Genomic DNA, 21,478 nt, shown 5'->3' with positions numbered 1-21,478 from the left:
AATGAGATTTTGTAAATATGGAACCCAAGCCCTGCATGTGAAAATTGATCAGGCTTTACTTTGACAAAAGCTGCCACTGGATTATCACATTAATTTTGTGTAACTGTTTCTTTATTGGAAGAGCTTTTTTTGGTTCTGAATGGAGACAATAGCTCATTCATTTTATAAGTGAATTTCCGGTTTGCATTTTTTCCTCCATTTGAACACTGGTGTGAAAACCACTTCCCAGCTTTTGGATGGTCATGCAATTGTCATCGTGCAGAGCATCCTGATTGCACAGAGTTTGTAGGAAGGTTTTGCTCAGACTAAAGTTTATATTTAATTTAGGATGAGATTGTGTCTTGCTTTAAGTGCAATTGCAAGGGGGTACGAGTATGTAAAATGCTCCACTGCCTTGTGTAGACTTAGACTATCCACATCATGGCTTGCCTGATGGGACGGAAAGCCGCCTCCACTGAGCTGTCACTTCCCCTCCAGGTAGGCTGAGTGGGTAGAGCCTCCTTGACTCAATTGCCTGCCATGTACCAGCCAGTGTTTCTAAGCAGGTAACGAGGGAGAGCTGGTAAGCTGCCCCATGGAAGTGGGTGTACTTTTCCACTGGAGACCCAGTTGTGAGCCCGAGGCACAGGTTGGTCTCTGGCCTGTTCCTGGGGCAGTAATGCTATGAACTGCCCCTTATTTAAGATTGTGATAACCTCACCATCTTTCCCTTAACTTACATGATTTAACCTCTCTCAAACTGTGACTTCTTGTCCATTTAAATTAAATGAAAAACCCTTCCATTTAAAATATGTAGCTATAAAATAACCCCCATCATTTGATACAAATTCATCTGAATTGATTGTTTTATGAGAGACAGAGTTGGCTTGTCTATTTGTTCCATTGGGATATTTTGAAAAAACTGAAAAATATAAGGGTGTTTGGTGGGGGTGGTGGTTTTGTGTGGCTTTTTGTTTGTTTTTATTGTTTTTTGGTAATAAAAAACTTTTTGGTGAGTGGGAAACTTTCTTTATTTTGTTGTTGTTGTTAGCACTGAAGGTCTGACCCGAAGTCAATGAGAGCCATTGGATATGTTTCAGTGGGTTTTGGATCAGACACTTAGGGATTTTATTGTTTCACTTTGGAAGCTAGATGTTTTCATAATTCACTTTCTGGCCAAATTTTGTAATTTCAAATTTAAAATGTATTCTAAAAATGCTCCCTCTAGTTCTAGTCTTAACATTGTCGTCTCGCTGACTTCTTAGCATGTACAAAGTGCTCTTGGTGGAGCAATAACACAGGCACACTTAGCTCTCAGGGATGAACACTGTAAATTATCATGCAGATAATCAGATTAGAAAACAAAATGTGGGCAGATCTCAAATATAGACTTTAACAGATCTAGCAACTATAAAGACCAGCCAAAAGAGATTCTTACCTTTGACCAAAGCTTTCAAAATGACTGTGTCTAATTCATCTGAACTTTCTTGCTCAAAACTGTGCACTGTTAAAAGATGCTGCTGGGAAACAATGTTCTGAATCTATGGGGTTGAAACAAATTGTTTTATTCATCCTATTATTACTGTTAGGCCTAGAGGCCCCAGCTGAGATGACATACATACACTCCTTGCCCCAAAGAGCTCACATGTTAAATAGAAAAGGCAGATCATGTGGAAGGAAGGGAGAAATTTTATCCCCATTTTACAGATGGGGGGGGACGGAGGCACAGAGAGAAGGCCCAAAAGGTCCTCCTTCTCTCCCATTCTTGATTGATGATAGCTGTTCCATAGCTAGTACATATAGTGCAGTGGGTTCTAACCATTCCACCCTTCCACCTGCCATCTTTCCTCTCATTAGCTCTTTCCTTTCTTTAAGGCCACACTCTCTAAAATTGCTTTGTGGAAAAGCCATCACATATTGATATGCAGACAGAGGGTCAACAAAATGCTTTATTTCCTCCTCCTTAAGCTTCTTTGCCTCTTGAGTTTCTCACAGTGCTGCTACCAAGACTTTAAGACATCATGCTACTGCATGCATCCCATGGTGGTGGTGCCCTACCAAGCTTCTGCCTGACAGGACAGACATGTGGAAATTTAAAACTATGGATTACAGTAGAGGAAGTAATCTGAAGGTCAGATTCAGTTAATTTATATACCTATTAGTTTATTTGGGAAAGAGTGTGCACTTCAGTGTTATCTCCCACATCTTGATTACAAAGCTCACTGTCCCTTTGATCTATGAATTTATATGCCTTAAGGGTCTTAGTCTTTTATTTATTTGTTTTAAGAGTAACTTTTGTTGTTGCTGTTGGAAAAGAATGGGTATGGCAGGAGTAAAAAGGAGTGGTGAGAAGCAACAGTCTGTTTACACACATCCAGAATCAGGCTTCCACTCAGCTGCTGCAGGTCATGAATTGGGTCTTATCTCCCACAGCTGCAGAACATCCGCAGCTGCCAAGCTTGAATCATGTATCACTTCCTCCAGAAGGACAGTGGGGTTCCCATGCACTGGCTGTTACTTGCAGAAACTGTTTAGTGGAGGACAGAGCCCTAAGTGTTCAACTGAATTACTAAGACAAAATAAGTATGCTGTCCATTGAATACCTGATTGTGGTCTCAGATACCCTTTTGTGTGCCATTAATCTCAGAGCATTTGTATCTCCAGCATATTTTTTGAGCAGCCACCCAGCAATTCTGAATACGGGCAGTCGGTACCAGATGAGCCACATAACGTAGAAATGATACCAGAGTTTGTGAGTGTGATGCATTTAATACATTAAACCAGTTCACTTACTGTTGCTGTCCAATGGAGAATGTCCTTCCATAAAAAGTTTTCTGCAGGAAATTTCTCTTTAAGTTGCTTTTCAACAACTTGTGGCACAATAAGCTGTGGCTCATTCACTACTGCAGCTAAGATGTCAGCTGTACCCCCAGATCCTGCTAAGATAAGCCAGGGAGCAGAGTTTTCCAAGCCCCTGCAAATTCTCTGTGGTTTTAAAAATACATTTTAGAATGCAGTTATGGAAAGACAAAGTACAATGCCTTCATATATAAATATATCTTGCAACTAGGGATGTGATTGAATACCTGAACCAGATTCACTCCATTCAGCCTCAGTAAGAATATTTGTGATCACTACAATACTGACTTCTGTGAAGGGATGGCTTGCAGACAGCCACTTAACTATACTCTGTTCCACCATTATCTTCCCAGCTACCTAAGTGCCCTGATTTGGGTAGCCAAGGTTTAAAAACAGTCACTCTCTTGTAGCTTAGTGTAAAAATCCCCATTTTTGAATCTTGGAGCCAGAATTAGCAAGAAAAAGAGAAGCATTAGATGGGAACTCCTCAGTGAGGCACAGTAATCCTGCAGAGGTTGACTGCAAGTTCTGTAAAGCAGAAATTTCTTGAGGGAACACTACATCTGGCTACTCAGCATCAGTTGTGAAACCTGGCAACTGGAAGTTTATAAGAAAGCTGCTTGAAAACATCCACAGAGTGGCCTTTACGCCAAGTTTCATGATAGCTGTAGATGGGAAGAGCCATGTAATCACAATGAGGTGCAGGAGAGGCCATGGAAGTTGTATCCTTCAGAGGCTAATAACCATATTATCCTAGTTGAAATAATAATTCATTACTAGCCAATTTATATTGTGGGATATGTGACAATCTCATTAGATGTTCAGACCTCAGTGCCAGCTCTTCTCCTGCACTTAAAAAAAAAATACTAGAATCCCTGACATATGTGATAGTCATAGCGATGCTAAAAATAACAATTGGCTATTCATTCCCAGCACATAGGTGATCCCAGAGCAACACCATCCAGTCTTTTCTTGGCCTTCTAGTCTTGTTCTCTAAAGATTTCAAAAGAAAATCAATTGGCTTGCATTGCAAGGCTTTCAATAGCAACCATGCAGGAATTGCTGCCATATTTAACTTATAAAAGAGAAGGTTAAGAGGTGACTTGATCATTCTACATTGAGTGAAGATCTTGGATACTTGAGGGTACTTTAATCTAGCAGATAAATGCTGAACAAAATCCAGGGGCTGGTAGTTGAAATGAGAAAAGTTCAAAATGGAAACATGGCGAAGACACTCTTTTCTCTCCCCCACCCACACTTTTTTTTAAACAGTGAGGATCATTCACCACTGCAACATATTTACAGGTATCTGGTAGATCCTCCATCACTTGGCATCTTTAAATCGAGGTTGGCTGTCTTATTAAAGTTAGATGCTCTAGTTCAAACACAAGCTGTTGGACTCAGTGTAGGAATCACCGGGTGAAATTCTGTGCTGACTTCCTGCATAACAGGCCAACAATAAAATGGAAATTGAAGAAAAAGAGGGTCATCCAGCTAGAGAGCTGATTTCCAAACATAATGTGTGAAGCTGCTGGGGAAAAGATCAAAGCTGAATCTTCAGATCAATTTACAAATGCTGCTAAAACAGAGTTGGCAGTGTACCTCACTGAGCCCACTGTTCCATAAAGAGAAGATCTGATGGAAATATGATGCTGTCAGGCCAGCACATACTGCAAATCTGCTGTTCGTGTTTCCCTGAGTTCTGAGGCAGTACTCAATATGCAATGTCTGATCGTTGCCAGGAAAAGTTGCCTGGCTACAGGGATGCTGGAACAATTTGTATAGTGGGGGTGTTGAGAGCTATTGAACCAAACTGTAAACCCTGTATATGATGGAAACCACTTCAAGCCCAGGGGTGCGGCAGTACCCCCAGCACCTATGCTTGGCTAATCTGTTTGTACTTATTTTGTAAGTAATGGCTAGTATTTCTAATTCACAAGATTTTTTTCAGATTTCCACTGCTCACTTTCTGTGGTGTTAGCTAGATGTGTAGTCTGTCATATAGGAAACTTAAATGATCTGCTGATACTTTTAATACTAAGCAATATTTCTGTTGAATTTGCTCAAACTGCACTATTGCTTGCAGTAAGGGATGTACTGATGAAGCTAACAAATATAAATTTAATTTAATTTTTTTGTACTAAAAAATTCACAGTTATACAAAGTGTGTAATATCTTACTACTTGGATTTATAGTTGGCACCCAGCAAAACATTCTGCTAAGTATTTATTTAATATTTGGCAATTACAAAACATGGATTTGTTACCTCCTTGGGGTATTTTTAGAATGAATTTTTAAATATCACAAGTTGCTTCTTACCTCGAGTGTTTTTGGTCCTCCATTTACCAGTAAACAAAGCACAGGGATTTCAATGCTACCTGTTCCTGTGAAATGAGAAAATGTTTAAATTCATAATTCATAAAGATGATGTTATGTTGCTGCCATCTTCTGGAAAGCATTGTGCCATCATATGATCCACGGGCTGAAACAAGAGCAATGGACCCTGAGAACACAGGCAATAGGATGGTTGACAGCAAAGGCTGTGAAAAACACTATGGTCCAGTGGTTAGAGCGTTAGCCTGGGGGTTGGGATCAGGATTCAATTCCTTGCTCTGCCACAGACTTTCTGTGTGACTTAGGAAATCTGTTCATGTCTTTGTGTACCTGTCTATAAAACAGGAATAATAGCCCTGCCCACCTCACAGGCATGATGTGAGGATAAATACATTAATGACTGTGCAGTGCTTAGATACTATTGTGATGGGTGCCACCTAAGTACCTCAGATGGATGGCAAGGCCTTGGGAGAGCCAGTATTTGGAATGCTGGGTTAAATACAATTAGAACACACACAGCAAATAGATTCTAACTATTTTTCACTTGTCCTGACTTAAAAAGCTGTCAGTGTCCTAGATGCTAGAAAAACAAGATGGTGGTGGCTGTTCGTCTATTTCCAATAGGATCACGAATGCTTCATATGGAATTAAGGTGATCCTCTCTAACTTTCTGATCCATACCCTCCGAGCTGAAGGGAGCTCTATGTAGGCAGACTCCTCACTACATCTATACATATGCTTAACATTATAGATACATAGAGTTGTTTTTTGGTTTTGCTTTTTAAAAATATGTGCTTCCAACTTTCATATAAAACTGTTTATAGTGGGAAAAATTTTGAGAAGTGGTATTGTTGGTAAAAACATTTAATTTTTGACAAAAGTTTTTTTCATTGAAAAATTGAAATTTTGACTATCTCTCTGGATGTGGAACCATCACATGGGATAACTCGCAAGTTAATCACGTCAATACGTGTTGGGAAAATAACACCGCGGGGCACAGACTATCCAATAAGTTCCTGGACTGCATTGCAGACAACTTTTTATTTCAGAAAGTTGAAAAAGCTACTAGGGGGGAAGCTGTTCTAGACTTGATTTTAACCAATAGGGAGGAACTTGTTGAGAATTTGAAAGTAGAAGGAAGCTTGGGTGAAAGTGATCATGAAATCATAGAATTTGCAATTCTAAGGAAAGGTAGAAGGGAGTACAGCAGAATAGAGACAATGGATTTCAGGAAGGCAGATTTTGGTAAGCTCAGAGAGCTGATAGGCAAGGTCCCATGGGAATTAAGAGTGAGGGGAAAAACAACTGAGGAAAGTTGGCAGTTTTTCAAAGGGACGCTATTAGGGGCCCAAAAGCAAGTTATTCCGATGGTTAGGAAAGATAGAAAATGTGGCAAAAGACCACCTTGGCTTACCCTTGAGATCTTGCGTGACCTACAAAATAAAAAGGCGTCATATAAAAAATGGAAACTAGGTCAGATCACGAAGGATGAATATAGGCAAATAACACAGGAATGCAGAGGCAAGATTAGAAAAGCAAAGGCACAAAATGAACTCAAACTAGCTATGGGAATAAAGGGAAACAAGAAGACTTTTTATCAATACATTAGAAGCAAGAGGAAGACTAAGGACAGGGTAGGCCCACTGCTCAATGAGGAGGGGGTAACAGTAACGGGAGACTTGGAAATGGCAGAGATGCTTAATGACTTCTTTGTTTCGGGCTTCACTGAGAAGTCTGAAGGAATGTCTAGTATAGTGAATGCTTATGGGAAGAGGGTAGGTTTAGAAGAGAAAATAAGGAAAGAGCAAGTAAAAAATCACTTAGAAAAGTTAGATGCCTGCAAGTCAACAGGCCCTGATGAAATGCATCCTAGAATACTCAAGGAGTTAATGGAAGAGGTATCTGAGCCTCTAGCTATTATCTTTGGGAAATCATGGGAGACGGGGGAGATTCCAGAAGACTGGAAGGGGGCAAATATAGTGCCCATCTATAAAAAGGGAAATAAAAACAGCCCAGGAAACTACAGACCAGTTAGTTTAACTTCTGTGCCAGGGAAGATAATGGAGCAGGTAATCAAAGAAATCATCTGCAAACACTTGTAAGGTGATAGGGAATAGCCAGCATGGATTTGTAAAGAACAAATTGTGTCAAACTAATCTGATAGCTTTCTTTGATAGGATAACGAGCCTTGTGGATAAGGGAGAAGCGGTGGATGTGATATACCTAGACTTTAGTAAGGCATTTGATACGGTCTCACATGATATTCTTATAGATAAGCTAGGAAAGTACAATTTAGATGGGGCTACTATAAGGTGGGTGCATAACTGGCTGGATAACCGTACTCAGAGAGTAGTTGTTAATGGCTCCCAATCCTGCTGGAAAGGTATAACAAGTGGGGTTCCGCAGGGGTCTGTTTTGGGACCGGTTCTGTTCAATATCTTCATCAATGATTTAGATGTTGGCATAGAAAGTACGCTTATTAAGTTTGCGGACGATACCAAACTGGGAGGGATTGCAACTGCTTTGGAGGACAGGGTCAAAATTCAAAATGATCTGGACAAGTTGGAGAAATGGTCTGAGGTAAACAGGATGAAGTTCAATAAAGATAAATGCAAAGTGCTCCACTTAGGAAGGAACAATCAGTTTCACACATACAGAATGGGAAGAGACTATCTAGGAAGGAGTATGGCAGAAAGAGATTTAGGCGTCATAGTGGACCACAAGCTTAATATGAGTCAACAGTGTGATACTGTTGCAAAAAAAGCAACGTGATTCTGGGATGCATTAACAGGTGTGTCGTAAACAAGACACGAGAAGTCATTCTTCCGCTTTACTCTGCGCTGGTTAGGCCTCAACTGGAGTATTGTGTCCAGTTCTGGGCATCGCATTTCAAGAAAGATGTGGAGAAATTGGAGAGGGTCCAGAGAAGAGCAACGAGAATGATTAAAGGTCTTGAGAACATGACCTATGAAGGAAGGCTGAAACAATTGGGTTTGTTTAGTTTGGAAAAGAGAAGACTGAGAGGGGACATGATAGCAGTTTTCAGGTATCTAAAAGGGTGTCATCAGGAGGAGGGAGAAAACTTGTTCACCTTAGCCTCTAATGATAGAACAAGAAGCAATGGGCTTAAACTGCAGCAAGGGAGAGTTAGGTTGGACATTAGGAAAAAGTTCCTAACTGTCAGGGTAGTTAAACACTGGAATAGATTGCCTAGGGAAGTTGTGGAATCTCCATCTCTGGAGATATTTAAGAGTAGGTTAGATAAATGTCTATCAGGGATGGTCTAGACAGTATTTGGTCCTGCCATGAGGGCAGGGGACTGGACTCGATGACCTCTCAAGGTCCCTTCCAGTCCTAGAGTCTATGAGTGTATGAATACATGTGTTTGCAGGATCTGGGACTAAACTATGCAGGAAAATGTGAAGACAGAATTCAGGAAAAGGGAGGATAAATGGGAAAGTGATATGAATGAGAGGCCTATGTTGTTCTGTTAAGGACAGATGACTCAGATCTGAGCCAGAATTAACCATATATTTCTTTCTTAATGTTCTGTTAGGTTGCTTCACATCAGCCTACAGTGAGATGCAACTTTGCCTAATGTGATGACCAGTAATAGTGAAACTCTATATGATGCAACAACTTTGACAATTTGAAAGAAATGTTTGCAGCTATGCATTTTTAACCATTTTCATGGGAGCATGCAAAAAAAGTCATCCTTCAAAGTTCCCCAACAGCAGCTGCATTTATTTCTAAAGATAGCACAACTGCAGTTTATACTGTATAATCTACCAAATGCATTTCAAATGGTCCTGTAAGTATGTCTAAAAATAGTGGATCCCACCCAAAAACCCAACCCCTATAGAGTCAAGTGATGAATGCACCAAATAGCAAGGAGAAGAAGACAATTTGGGTCAAGTGATTTTTTAAACATGTTTTATTTATTTATCTTCTTTATTATTAGGTTGCCTGAAGTAATGCATAAATCACCAGTTCCCACTCCATGAGATATCCTAGAATAACCGGTGCAGGTGGTGACAGAACTAAAGCAGAACTCAACTGGAGCATGAAGACAATAGTGGGGTCAGTTGTGACTTTGTCTTGTACTGCGTGACATGTTTTTGTTGCTTTTTGCCGACTATAATTTCCTTTTAAAGGCAAATATCAAAGAGTCCTATGGCACCTTATAGACTAACAGAAGTATTGGAGTATGAGCTTTTGTGGGTGAATACCCACTTGAAGTATTCACCCACAAAAGCTTATGCTCCAATACTTCTGTTAGTCTGTAAGGTGCCACGGGACTCTGTCACTTTTTACAGATCCAGACTAACATGGCTACCCCTCTGATACTAGTCTGCAAAGTGACTCTTGCTTAGTTTACCAGTAAAAAGAGGTTATTTCTAAATGCCAGCCCTGCAAACTCAGCCTGAGATTTGAGTCAAACCGGGTTCTTTCCTATATGAATGTCATCACCTTAACAAACATTCTTTAGGCTCATTTGCTTTCTCTGTTAGTCCATGAAGCTGCACTGGGGGCAGAATTTGGCCTGCAATTGGAGCTTAGTTAACAATTCTGCTGATGAGTGATAAGAGACATGATCCAGCTCACTTTCTGCTAGCTACGTTAGCTTTGCAGATATAGAAGCAAGAGGAAGTGAAAACGCTTTCCACTATGGGTAAAATTCCCCCTGTGCAGATGGTTGGTACAAGGCCTATGTAACACTTAAGTCCCATTTTAAACAGGGCTTATGTAGTTTTAGGTGTGCATAGACCTTGCACTGTCTGTACAGGGTTGAATTTCTCTCTCAAATAAATGGACATGACTGAGCATTTCAGCAAGCCCCTTGTTCTGTGATGGATGTCATGTCTCCTGAAGTGGGAGCCAGCAATCCATGAGTTGGGGGAGATCTAAAATGAAAGTACAGTATGCTGAATGCCCCTCTCTTATAGATGTTATTTGGGGGCACTTCATCTACATTTATTTTCAGTTTTTTAAAGCTACTTGCCTGCCAGCTTTGAGCATTGAATTAGGATAGCCTTGCGCTTAAGGAGCTAGACTGGGATGTAGGAGTTCAGTTTCCAGCTCTGAGTCTTGCCTTTTTGGCCCAATTTCCCAACAATTAAAAGTGGATAATAATACTTCCTTTATGTCTTGTCTATTTAGACTGTAAACTCCTAGGGGCAGGGACTGTCTCTTACTGTATATATAGTGCTTGGCACAAAGGGCCCTGATTTCAGCTGGAGGTTCTAAGTGTTACTAGAGTATAAATATTGTGATAATTGTTTATTGAGTAAACAGGGTACCAATTGTTTGACTACACTTGTGGTTCATTCCCCCAAAAAGTTCAAGAGACCAAATAACCAAACTTAGGCAAATGTATTTTCTAAAGTCAAAGCAGTACAACATGAAAAGGAGACATAAGACCCCACCTTCCAAGAGCCAATCCTTACCTCCCAGCATGGTCACCTCACACAGGAGGTGTGCGTCACAGATATGCATTTCAGCTAGTATATGTAGTATGATTTTAGAATTACAAAATTCTTTGCACTTCACTAAAAGCCAACCCACCAGTTTGTAACCATTCCTCAACTTGTTTTTGTTCTGTACTTTTCTTATCTCTGTTTTGGATACTACATTCCAAACCAGTTGCCCATGAAGATACTTATAGTAGGACATAAAATTCTGAGAAATTTTGATTTGCTAATGCCAAAGCTGACTTAGCTTTATAAAGAGTTATGGGATACTTAGCATGAATGAACAAATGTAAGCATAATATCCTTCAAATATAAAACTTTGCTAATATTTAATGCATATTGATATGGTGTGCAATCTGTATAATATATACGTATTGGCTAATGACTTGATTGATTTCTTTTGCATCTACCTACCTCCATAACCAGTGCGCTGTTCTGAAATGTGTTTCTCCAAGGTGAGCCGTAGTTTAGTAGTTCCATCTGGCTCATCTGGATTTATCTGATCCACCAAAATAAAATGGGAGTGATTGTTGTCAAGGGAGTACAGTGGCCCTTGGCCATTATCATCTGACTTGTAGCATACAAGGTTTTCATTCTAGAAAAGAGAGAGGTTAATCTCCATAAAATTTTTTTCTATTTTTCTGATTTTAGTGGTTTTGCACTATGTCCTAGAAGAAAATAAATATTCCGACACTTCCAATAAAGTCTCTTTTAAAAGTTGGGAGGAAGAGACTGGCATCTTTGTAAAAGACACCAGATTGGGCAGTGCTAGAAAATGAAGTCTTCTGAGTCTCCCTTTTGGATTCTGCAAAATATACTGACACCAAACATCTTGTTTGTGACTTGGGCATCAGTTCAGAACTCCTGGCAATATGTTTTTCTGATCTTAGACAAATGACAAAGGCCACAGACCCTGATGACTGGGGGATAGAGCCTAAAGAGTTCCTAAAGTCTCTGCTCATGTAAATGGGTGTATTTCCATTGACTTCCATTGCATTAGGTCTGTTTTTACACCAGTAGTTAATTTCGGGCACTATATGTACATACTAATTCAAACTGTGAAGCATTACTTTGTTGGCAAGACTATGCATGGTCTAATCGATCAGTTCTCAACCTGGAAGTTGCACTCTCTGGGGAGTGGGTCATAGAAAGTGTGTGTGTGTGTGTGTTTGGGGAGGGTGTAACCCTTCTTTTTTCTTCCTCTTCCCCTCTCCCATGACCAGATGGGTGGGATGTCCTGAAACTTTTTTTTTCTACTGCAACATGGAGTCACTGCCCAGAAAAGGTTGAGAACCACTGTCTAGGCACAAAAGCTTTATATACATCTATATAATTTGCCCCATTCTGGCAATAAATCCCTTCCTCCTAGCGCCCATCTGCTATTATATGGGTGTATTGTCGGCAGCAGCTCAAACTAGGATTGCCCACCTCTCTTGTCGTCTTCTCTCATTGTGATCCTTTAATTTAGCTCCCATTGCAGTAGGATGGTTTTCAATAAATAAACAAACACACTCCTCTTCCCTTTCCCCTTCCTCTACCTCCCCACTGACACTTAACACTGGACTCTAGCAAGATACAGCCAATTCGTCTGCTCAGTCATTTTGCTTGTGTGTTGCTTTCCTTTGCCCCTCCCTCCTGCTGTCTTTTTGTTCTGTATGGGGTAGGGATGTGTCATTGTACATGTCTGGACAGTTCTGTGCACAGCAGTGGTACCATATAAATAATTGATTGGGGCCTGACGGTCAGGAGCATATTTCAGTAGCCAAGGGCCAAATCCTAAACCCAGGGACCCTCTGCAACCCCAAGCCCTCTAATGACACAGTTTGGCCAGGGGTCACGAAGAACTGAGGTGTAATCCTGAAGGCAGAACTCAATCCCAGGGCATGACCCAGATCCTTCTCATTCTCTGGAGGCAAGGATGAGGCACTGAGTATAGCAGTGAGCAGATCTGTGGCGCTGACTGATAAATAAAAACATGCAGAGTTAGCCCCAGGATCAAGGATCTGCAACTGGCTCTTTAGGCCATCTTCTGTGTATACACACAGTGCAAATATAGGTTTCAGAGTGGTAGCCGTGTTAGTCTGTATCAGCAAAAACAACATGGAGTCCTTGTGGCACCTCACAGACTAACACATTTATTTGGGCTTAAGCTTTCATGGGCTAAAACGGGCTTCGTCAGATGCATGGAGTGGAAAATATAGTAGGTAGGTATAAATACACCGCATATGAAAAGCTGGGAGTTGCCTTATCAAGTCGGGGGTCAGTGCTAATAAGCCAATTCAATTAAGATGGAAGTGGGCTATTCTCAACAGTTGACAAGAAGGGAGGAAAAACTACTGTTGTAGTGCTAATGAGTTCAATGTAATCAAGGTGGCCAATTTTCAAACAGTTGACAAGAAGGTGTGAGTATCAGCGGGGGGGGGGAATTAGTTTTTGTAGTGACTAATTTTATAGTGACTGTAGAAAATTATGTAGAATGTAGAAGAATATTAGTGGTATTCTATTAATATATAAAGAAGTTCTTCCTCCAAGCTCTTCTTAAGTCAGCGCTTTTCTCCTGGACTCTGTACTAATCAAATGTATAATACCGACACCTGCTGAATATTTGCAGCATTGCTTGTTAAGCAGGGGGAGATGTCTATGGAGTGCATACACATGGTGCAAAATCATTATGATCCTAATATAATTTCAGATCTTTCCTCTTCAATCTCATTTTGCTCCTTCGCGTTGTCATCTAGAGCAGCTTAACTGTTTTGCTGCCTACCATTAGTAATTATTTTTGGAGAGGCAGTTCATGTTTAAATGATTTCATACTATAAGTGTTATGAGAAAAATACCTTCACATTGTCCAGAATCTCTCCATGCTGAATTTTTCCCAGTGAAGTTATTCCTATTGTAATCACTCTTACTCTGGCTGAAGTACTAGCCAGTGTGTGATCTTGGACTGCTTGCCCTATATGCCTCGTTATTCCAACACGTAAAGCACTGGTAAAGATCCAGGCACCTGAAATTAATTCAATAAAAACATTATGGAGTTAGTTGCTTTCCCATTTGGCATATAAATACCTCTAACTATGTGTTTGTCCAGGCTGGCTCTAGATATTCCTGGGGCATCTGAGAAGTCAATCTTTGAGGCCTCAAGCAGATATCGATAATTTGTGTCATTACATATAGAATCACAGTCAGTAATAAACAGGACACTTTTATTAAAGAAAGCAATGACAAACGATAGGCACAAACAAACATGTTTCAGACATCTTGAGTTCCAGCTTTGTCATCTTGGTTTAACAGGGACCATAATTCCATCTGGGATGTTCGATGGAGCACGAAGAATCATCTAGAGGCAGAATGATATTACTGGAAGTAAAGATATGACAGTCTGCATATCTGGGGCAGTACTACTTCTTGGGGGAAGGGGTGGAGGGTGGGAACTGGGGAGGTGGCATCTTGCAATTGGGATGGAGGACTAAATTGGCAGGACTGATCATGGGATGTTGGAAATGGCTGGTAGATGAGATGCTGCGTTAGGGTTTTTCCATTTAGCTCTGTAGGAAAGTATCTGACACTCTCTTCTCCTTTCTCTCTGGTGTACTTGAGAGTGGACTCCTCAAAAGAACAGGGCTCTGTTTATTCTTCACGTGCCTAGGGTAAGCCACGGTGGTTACCAGACCCAAATGCTGTAGTGACAACCACACCGCTTGAGGTCATCCTCACTAAATGATTTAGCATATTCTGCAAACTGTGTTAGTAGACAAAAAGGAAAGTAAAATATAAATAAGTCCTTAGCACTGTCCGCTTGTAGGTATTGAGATGATTTGCAGCATAGGAAGTGTACAGTAAGTATAAACAGCAGCTGCAATGATCTCAATAACTATTTCTGTTTATGATACTTCTGATACTACCTTAGTACTTGGCTTTTTTTAGTAATGAAAAGCAAAACGGCACTGTGACCATTTTTTTTCCAGAACCAGCAAAGCAATATGAACAGAGTATATACTATATTGAGCACTAAAGTATGCTTTAAGCACTTTATAAACTTCAAAATGCAGTTATGCTCATAGGGCAAAGAAAAAATGGCTTCTTAACTGACAGATGTGTATTCAGAGTCCTATTTGCCAATTGTTGTGTCAATATTTCAAATACTTTTCATTCCTGTTAGCCCTGCAGTGAACAACAGGTAAAGTGAACCAGATTTTCTTCTGGTTTCTGCATCACTTAACAAAATTGTCAACTCAGTTCCAATAAAAAATTCTTTATGAATGGTGAGGATGTGATGCCCACAATAGGTCAGTTTGACTTTCAGATGCCAGTTAAAAGACACAAAAACACACACACTTTTAATCATAAGGTGAAAAGATTCAGGTGGTATTTTTCAGAAGTTCTTTCTTGTCTCAACTCTGTTCCCAATGCAGTCAAGACTGACTTCAATGGGATTTTAGTTAGGCCAATGCTGAGTGCTTTTGAAAATCCTGCCATTAATAGGGAGCTTGGGAGAGAAAATTAGTATGGATCCCACTGACACACCTTTTTCCCCATCACCTTTTAGAGTATAACTGCACTTCAAATGTTTATCAGTTGCAAGAACCACACCTGGAGTAATTTGAATGAAATAGTAAATAATTGAGATACAAGTTACTGCAGTTTGACTATCATTAATACATATTTTAATACAGGTGTAGGCCACCATCCAGCAAAGCCCTTAAGCATGTATTTAATTGTTATGCATATGGGCAGTTCCACTGAAATTAATGATGAAAGATTGGCAAATGCTGGATGGGGACCTTTTAGGGTGGAGGTAGAACTTATGTTCCCGATTTTGGAAATTGAACCAACCAGTGCTTTCTGTGGCCTTTACAAGTCCTTTTCTTAAGGTGTCCCGTAACCAAGGTTTCATTTGGAAGTTTTCTTCTTCTCCAACTAAAGAGACAACCAAGTTGGGAGCAGGTAGGTTCCATTTGTTGATCATAATATCAAATATAACTCCAGGATGGATGGCACATGGAACTTTAACAAACTGTAATAAACAAAAGGGCACTGAATAACAAGATAGCAGTACAGTATAACCCCTATCTTTACAAATTAATTGGTAAAATTGTACCTCTCAAAACTACAGCAAATACAGAGCATAAGTTGCAGTGTGGTACACTGCATTGCTTTATTCTTCCCTCACACCACTATAAAGTGATTTCTAATGCATTGGAGGCATCAGAACATGAAGAGATGTTGACTTGTTCTTCATCAAGATCATTTGTATGTGATTTCCCTTTCTCTCTCCCCTCTGTCCTCCCATTAGTTGAAATGGTTTGTATGCAGTACCTGGTCATTAGCAAGATTGGTGTTCATCAAATTATGGTTTTACTGTAGAGAATGGGTTAGAGATGTTATGTATATAATTGGAACAGATGGGAAAAATCCGTCACCATAACAGTGAAATACTGTGCTAACAGACCTTAATATTCAAAAAGAAGGAGTTTGTCTCCAAGAAGAGTGAGACTTGGCATGTCAGGTCAAGGTGGTGTAGGACATAAAACTTTTTGTGGACAGGAAGCCTGTGCTGGGGTGTACAAACCCCATGCTGGCAGTGACAGAGTTTAAGGGGAGCGTGACAACCCAATTAGCCCAATCTGTGTCACCTGCAGGGGAGACAGGTCATTAAGTACTAGACCCAGCTGGGGAGAACCAGACTGGGTGTTTCCTGTAAATGTAGGGAAAGAGAGAGGTGACCCTGGAGAAAGGTAGTTGGGAGTTTATGGTCTCTGGGAAAGGAACCACAGAGGGGTCTGCAGGAAGGAGTTGGTACCCTGGGACTCTCCCTGAAGGGAGAAGGCAGTTGGGGAGAAGGAGACTTCAGAAGCAGGCCTGGGAGAAAAGAGACTCCAGGAGAGAGGCCCTGAGGGTCAGCAGCTCGAGAGGAGCCAGGTGTCAAGGGAGAAAGCCCTGTGAGGTGGTGCTCTGTAACAGAGGAAGGAAGAACTCTGCAGAGACTAGGAGAGCGGGAAAGAGAATGCAGAGAATTGCATCTGGGGAGGGCAGAAGAAATTTTGTTCCCTTGAGTTTAGACACCTTTTGTCACAGAGTAACAGTAACATTGGCCCTTTAAGGGTACATCTACACAGCGATTAAACACCCGTGGCTGGCCTGGGTCACCTGGGTTGGGCTCAGGTAGCAGGGATGTAAAACTGCAGTATAAATGGTTAGGATCAGACTGGTGCCTGAGCTCTAGGACCCTGTGAGGGGAGAGGGCCCCAGAGTCCAGGTTCCAGCCTGAGCCCAAATGTTTACACAATGATTATTTATTATTATTTTTAGTCCTGCAGCCCAATCATCGTGAGTCCAAACCTGCTGACCCAGATCAGCTGCAGCTGGGCCCCGGGTCTTTTATTCGAGTGTAGATGTACCCTTAGAGGGAAGAGGCCAATGTGCCTATGACTGGTCAATTTAGGCTTGAGAGGGCACCTGGCCCTAGAGGGAAGGAGACCTAGAGAGTCAGAACCTGAGAAGAGTCAGATGCAGGAGGTAGTGTGGTGAGAGCTGCCTCAGACTCGAAGGCAGGGAACAGCAAGGAAGAGCTGGCAGGAGCTTCTTGGGAGAGAGCTTCAGGAGATCCAGTAGAGAAAGCTGAGCTCCTATGGAATCTGTAACAGGAGTGTTGGAGAGAAGTGACACAAGCTGAGGACCCCTGATAAGTAGAAGGCTTGGGCAGTGGCCCGAAGAAGATCTGGCTTGGTCAGAAGAGCTGAACCCAGAAGCAAGAAAGCTGTTGTTGGTGCCCCTGAGCAGGGATAGGACTCACAAGCAGGCAGGTCTGGAGGAGTAAAACATTGCAGAAGTGGAGAGCCCTCTGGATGAAGAAGTGAGTGAAAGGCAGCAAGAAAAGGATCACTCTCAGATAGGGATGTCTGGAGAGTGCGGCCCTTTATCGGGGGTAAATGGGAACAAAGTGCTGCTGCTATTGACTTTTGGGTGGGTGCTGTGAAGGTGATCTTCCTGGAGAGAGGAATGGGAAAATCTCCCTCTATCTTTGTATGTTTGTTACAGAAGTTGGTTTGACTTACAAGATTTTAGGGTATTACTGCACTGGTGTATGTGAATAAATGTATGTCCAGGGGTAGGCTTTGTATGGGATACTGAAGGACTGTGCCCCTCTTATGGATGAAAGAAAGTAAAAATTGAGGCAGGTGCCTCTGCCGGAAGCTGGTGGGTGTCCAAGGCAGGGCTGACCTATCACACTCTGGAGGATGTGGTTATCTTTCCGTGACCTGGTCAAAGGGCCATGTCACTGCCCAGACCACTGAAGTCTGGAGGGGATAGTGAAGCAGAGGGACTGTAATGCTGAATCTTGCCATGAGGAAGCACTTCAGGACAGTGAGTTTAACAGAGCCACACATTAGGACTGATCCTGCAGACCTTGCTGAGGCAGTTCTGCCTTAGGAATTGCCATATCAGATCAACAGGTGGGCAGCCATCACCATAGTCCCTGAACACATCAAAATCGTAAGTGTATTTATCCTCACCACACCCCTTTGAGGTAGGGAAGTACTATTATCCCCATTTTATAGATGGGGAACTGACTCTGAGAGACTAAGTGATGCCCAAAGTCACAAGTTTTAGCTTCATATTCTTTCTGGCACTGGCCAGTACAAAACACATCAGAAGAAGGTGCAGAAGACCCTGTGATGGACAAGTATGGAAAAACCTTCCAATAGAGGGGAGTGTCTGCCCAACCTCCCATCACCCAGTTTTTGACTTTTTTTGTACGGAAAAGGTTTTATATTCCTTTTTAAAAAATGAACAAATCTTGGATGTTATCCATATAAATATCTAGTTATGTCTTTTTAATCCTGTTAAGTTCTGATGCATTATTGAGTTCTTTTTCAATGTCTTTGTCCTCCTCAACTGCTGTCTTGACTCCTGCGGAGTCCAGCGGGCTTAATCATTTTGTCACAGACTTCTTGTTTCTGCACTATCTGAATTATTTCTTGTATGTTTTTATGTGGCTATTTGCTCTTCAAATACTCTCTTAGCCTTCCTAATTTTCATGACCTGCTTTAGTTTATGCTCTTTTCCCACTGGCTTCACTTGTGCTGGATTTCTACTTTCTGTGGATGCCTGTTTGACTCAAATAATCTGTTGATAATTCAGTGATGCAGAGTTCAGTGACAAGCAAAGATTTCTTTGCTGATGTATTTACTAAATACGATGCATGGTTTTCATCATTGGATTGGCATTAAAAGTCTAAAATAGATCAGTGATGTCAATAGGATCAGCCAGAGGAAATAAACCAAAGTGCCTCAGCTCTTAAAATATTTACCAGAAGAGTATAGTACATTCAAGTCTTCTAGACCATTGCTGTAAACTAGAGCTAAGTACTGCAACCACATATCCCCATTGTACTAAGCTTTCCCAGCCCACCATTCAACTGTGGACATATAATTTGATATATAAATATGATCTAATTTCCTAGGGCTATTCATGAGTGTGTTGTCTTCATTCTATAGTAATGGGCTTTGGAAGTAACAGTGACTTAATGTTTATATATGATACTTTAAATCACATGCTGTTTTGTTTCCAATAAGGCTTGCTTTTATTATATACTATAAAAGATATTGGTGTTTTTTTTTAAAATAAGGATGGGTACAAATTACAGAACAACAGAAACAAAAGAAAGTGTTAAAACCACCTATTTATACATTTTGCCTCCAACAAAATAGGCTTCTGCAAGGAAGCCTTAGACTGTTTTAAAAAATCTACTGAACAGTAACCTGTATAACTCTCAACATGCATACCATTCACACAAGCCATTGCGTGATCTTATCAATAACACCCTTTATCACTGCCTCCATGAATCCGATGCTTCCTCCTGTTTTTATCTTAATTTTGTTGTAAGGTCTTCTGGGTGCAGACTCCAAGAGGGACTCCAGCCCCTACATGCTATTCTGATGATGTATTAGGATGGTAAAGAAGCCCACAAGGGGCCAAGGAGAATTCCCCAGGGATAAACTTTGCATTGGACCACCTGTCCCGTGCTGGCCTGTTGGCATACTGTTGGGTGCTGGGGATAGAACCAGGGATGGGGAAACAAATCAAACCACTGTGACTGGTCTGGTAATGCTGTGGAGGCTGCTATAACTGAAAGCAGCTCCTAGGGCTGCCTATGTAACGTCAGGGACTGTTTTGGTCCTGCAGCAGCCTACAGTCTAAAAGACACAGTTTCCTACCTACAAGTCTCCCTGGGCTGTGCCTTCCATAGAGATGCAGCATAGAGTTTGATCATCCGTTTTCATTTATTTTGTACTGCACATTCTTAGTGAAATATGCATAGGCCAAGATTTTAAAAGTGCCTTGTGATTTTGGGAACCTGTTCTTTTTTTGAATACCCAACTTGAGACATTGTAAAGGTGCCTGATTTTTCAAAGGATGGGTGCTCAGTCCTTTCTGAAAATCAGGCCCCTTAAAAGTTGTAGCAATTTTTTAATCACTAATCCTGGTTTTTTTTTAAACTTGGCTGCTAGTAACCATTTTATAAGTATATTTGTTGTTGCAGTTTAGATAGGAAATCCCACTGTATTTTTGTATCCTTCCTCCTTTTTCTTTTGCATCTGCCTATTTTGAATGCATGAGTTTGTTACCCTTGTATGGTCACTAAACCACACACATTGCTGTGGCATCTGAGCATTTTCCAAAGTTAAAAAATAAATAGGTGACTGACATAGGTGAGATTTTCACCTTCTCTGTGTTCTATACTGGGTAATAAGTGACACCAGAGTCTTGAAGGTGTCATTTGGCTGAATATGATTGCGAATGCAAATGCATACGCATATCCCTTAGCAAAGTGGCTCTCAGCCTTTCCAGACTACTGTATCCCTTTCAGGAGTCTGATTTGTCTTGGTTACCCCCAAGTTTCACCTCCCTTAAAATCTACTTGCTTACAAAATCAGACCCACAAATACGAAGTCACAGCACACTATTACTGAAAAATTGCTGACTTTCTCATTTTTACCACATAATTGTAAAATAAATCAATTGGAATATAAATATTGTACTTACATATCAGTGTATAGTCTATAGAGCAGTACAAACAAGTCATTGTCTGTATGAAATGTTAGTTTGTATGACTTCACTAGCGCTTTTTACACAGCCTGTTGTAAAACTAGGTAAATATCTAGGTGAGTTGATGTACCCCCTGGAAGGCCTCTGCATACCCCTGGTTGAGAACCACTGCCCCAGAGGCAGGGGTGTCCAGTGGTTGGAATGCAGGGCTGGGAGCCTGGGATGCCTGAGTCCTATTCCTACCTTTGTCACTGATTCACCTTGCCATTACTTTGCACTTTACACATTTTGGGCCAGATCCTCAGCTAGTGTAAATCAGTATAGCTTCATTCAAAGTAGCTATGCTGACTTACAGCAGCTAAGGATCTGCTCAGAATCCCATGCCTTCATCAGCACAAGCCTTGGTGAGTGGCTAAGAGGAGTTCTGGAGTCTCGGTGACTGCGGAGGACTTGTCTTGGGAGAGTTTTACTAGGTAGCATCCAAGAGTGAGATTATGGATATGGGATGGATAGAAGGTAACAGAAACTTCTTCTGGAAGTACAGAGGGAAGAAGTCAGGGTAGATTTTTAATAAATAGGCAAAGGATACATTTTTAAAATGTTTTAAAAAGTAGAAGTTTAAAAAATTGATGGGCAGAAGCTGAAATAGGCAAATGATATGCAAATAGACAAAGCTGGGAAGGGTAAAATAAACTAAAAAAGTGTAAATGGTTCAAAGCCATCCAGTTGTGCATGATGCTTATTTATGTAACCAAGTGATTTTATAACTGTCAGCCCCCGCCCCT

At 41.0% G+C, this 21,478-nt stretch overlaps 1 protein-coding gene across 1 annotated transcript in view; it reads right to left on the bottom strand.

Annotated features, from left to right (window-relative positions):
- Window positions 1-21,478, bottom strand: part of TRPM5 (transient receptor potential cation channel subfamily M member 5) — an 87,167-nt gene that overhangs the window by 35,419 nt on the left and 30,270 nt on the right. The window contains 6 exon segments of the mRNA XM_030562134.1: window positions 1,418-1,520; window positions 2,773-2,964; window positions 5,158-5,222; window positions 11,058-11,238; window positions 13,481-13,647; window positions 15,477-15,657. Coding sequence (XP_030417994.1) covers window positions 1,418-1,520; window positions 2,773-2,964; window positions 5,158-5,222; window positions 11,058-11,238; window positions 13,481-13,647; window positions 15,477-15,657 — 889 coding nt within the window.

This window comes from Gopherus evgoodei, chromosome 4, assembly GCF_007399415.2.
Source record: "Gopherus evgoodei ecotype Sinaloan lineage chromosome 4, rGopEvg1_v1.p, whole genome shotgun sequence".
NCBI lineage: Eukaryota > Metazoa > Chordata > Testudines > Testudinidae > Gopherus > Gopherus evgoodei.
Note: the sequence above shows the minus strand (reverse complement) of the source record. Positions and strands in the feature narration are given on the sequence as shown.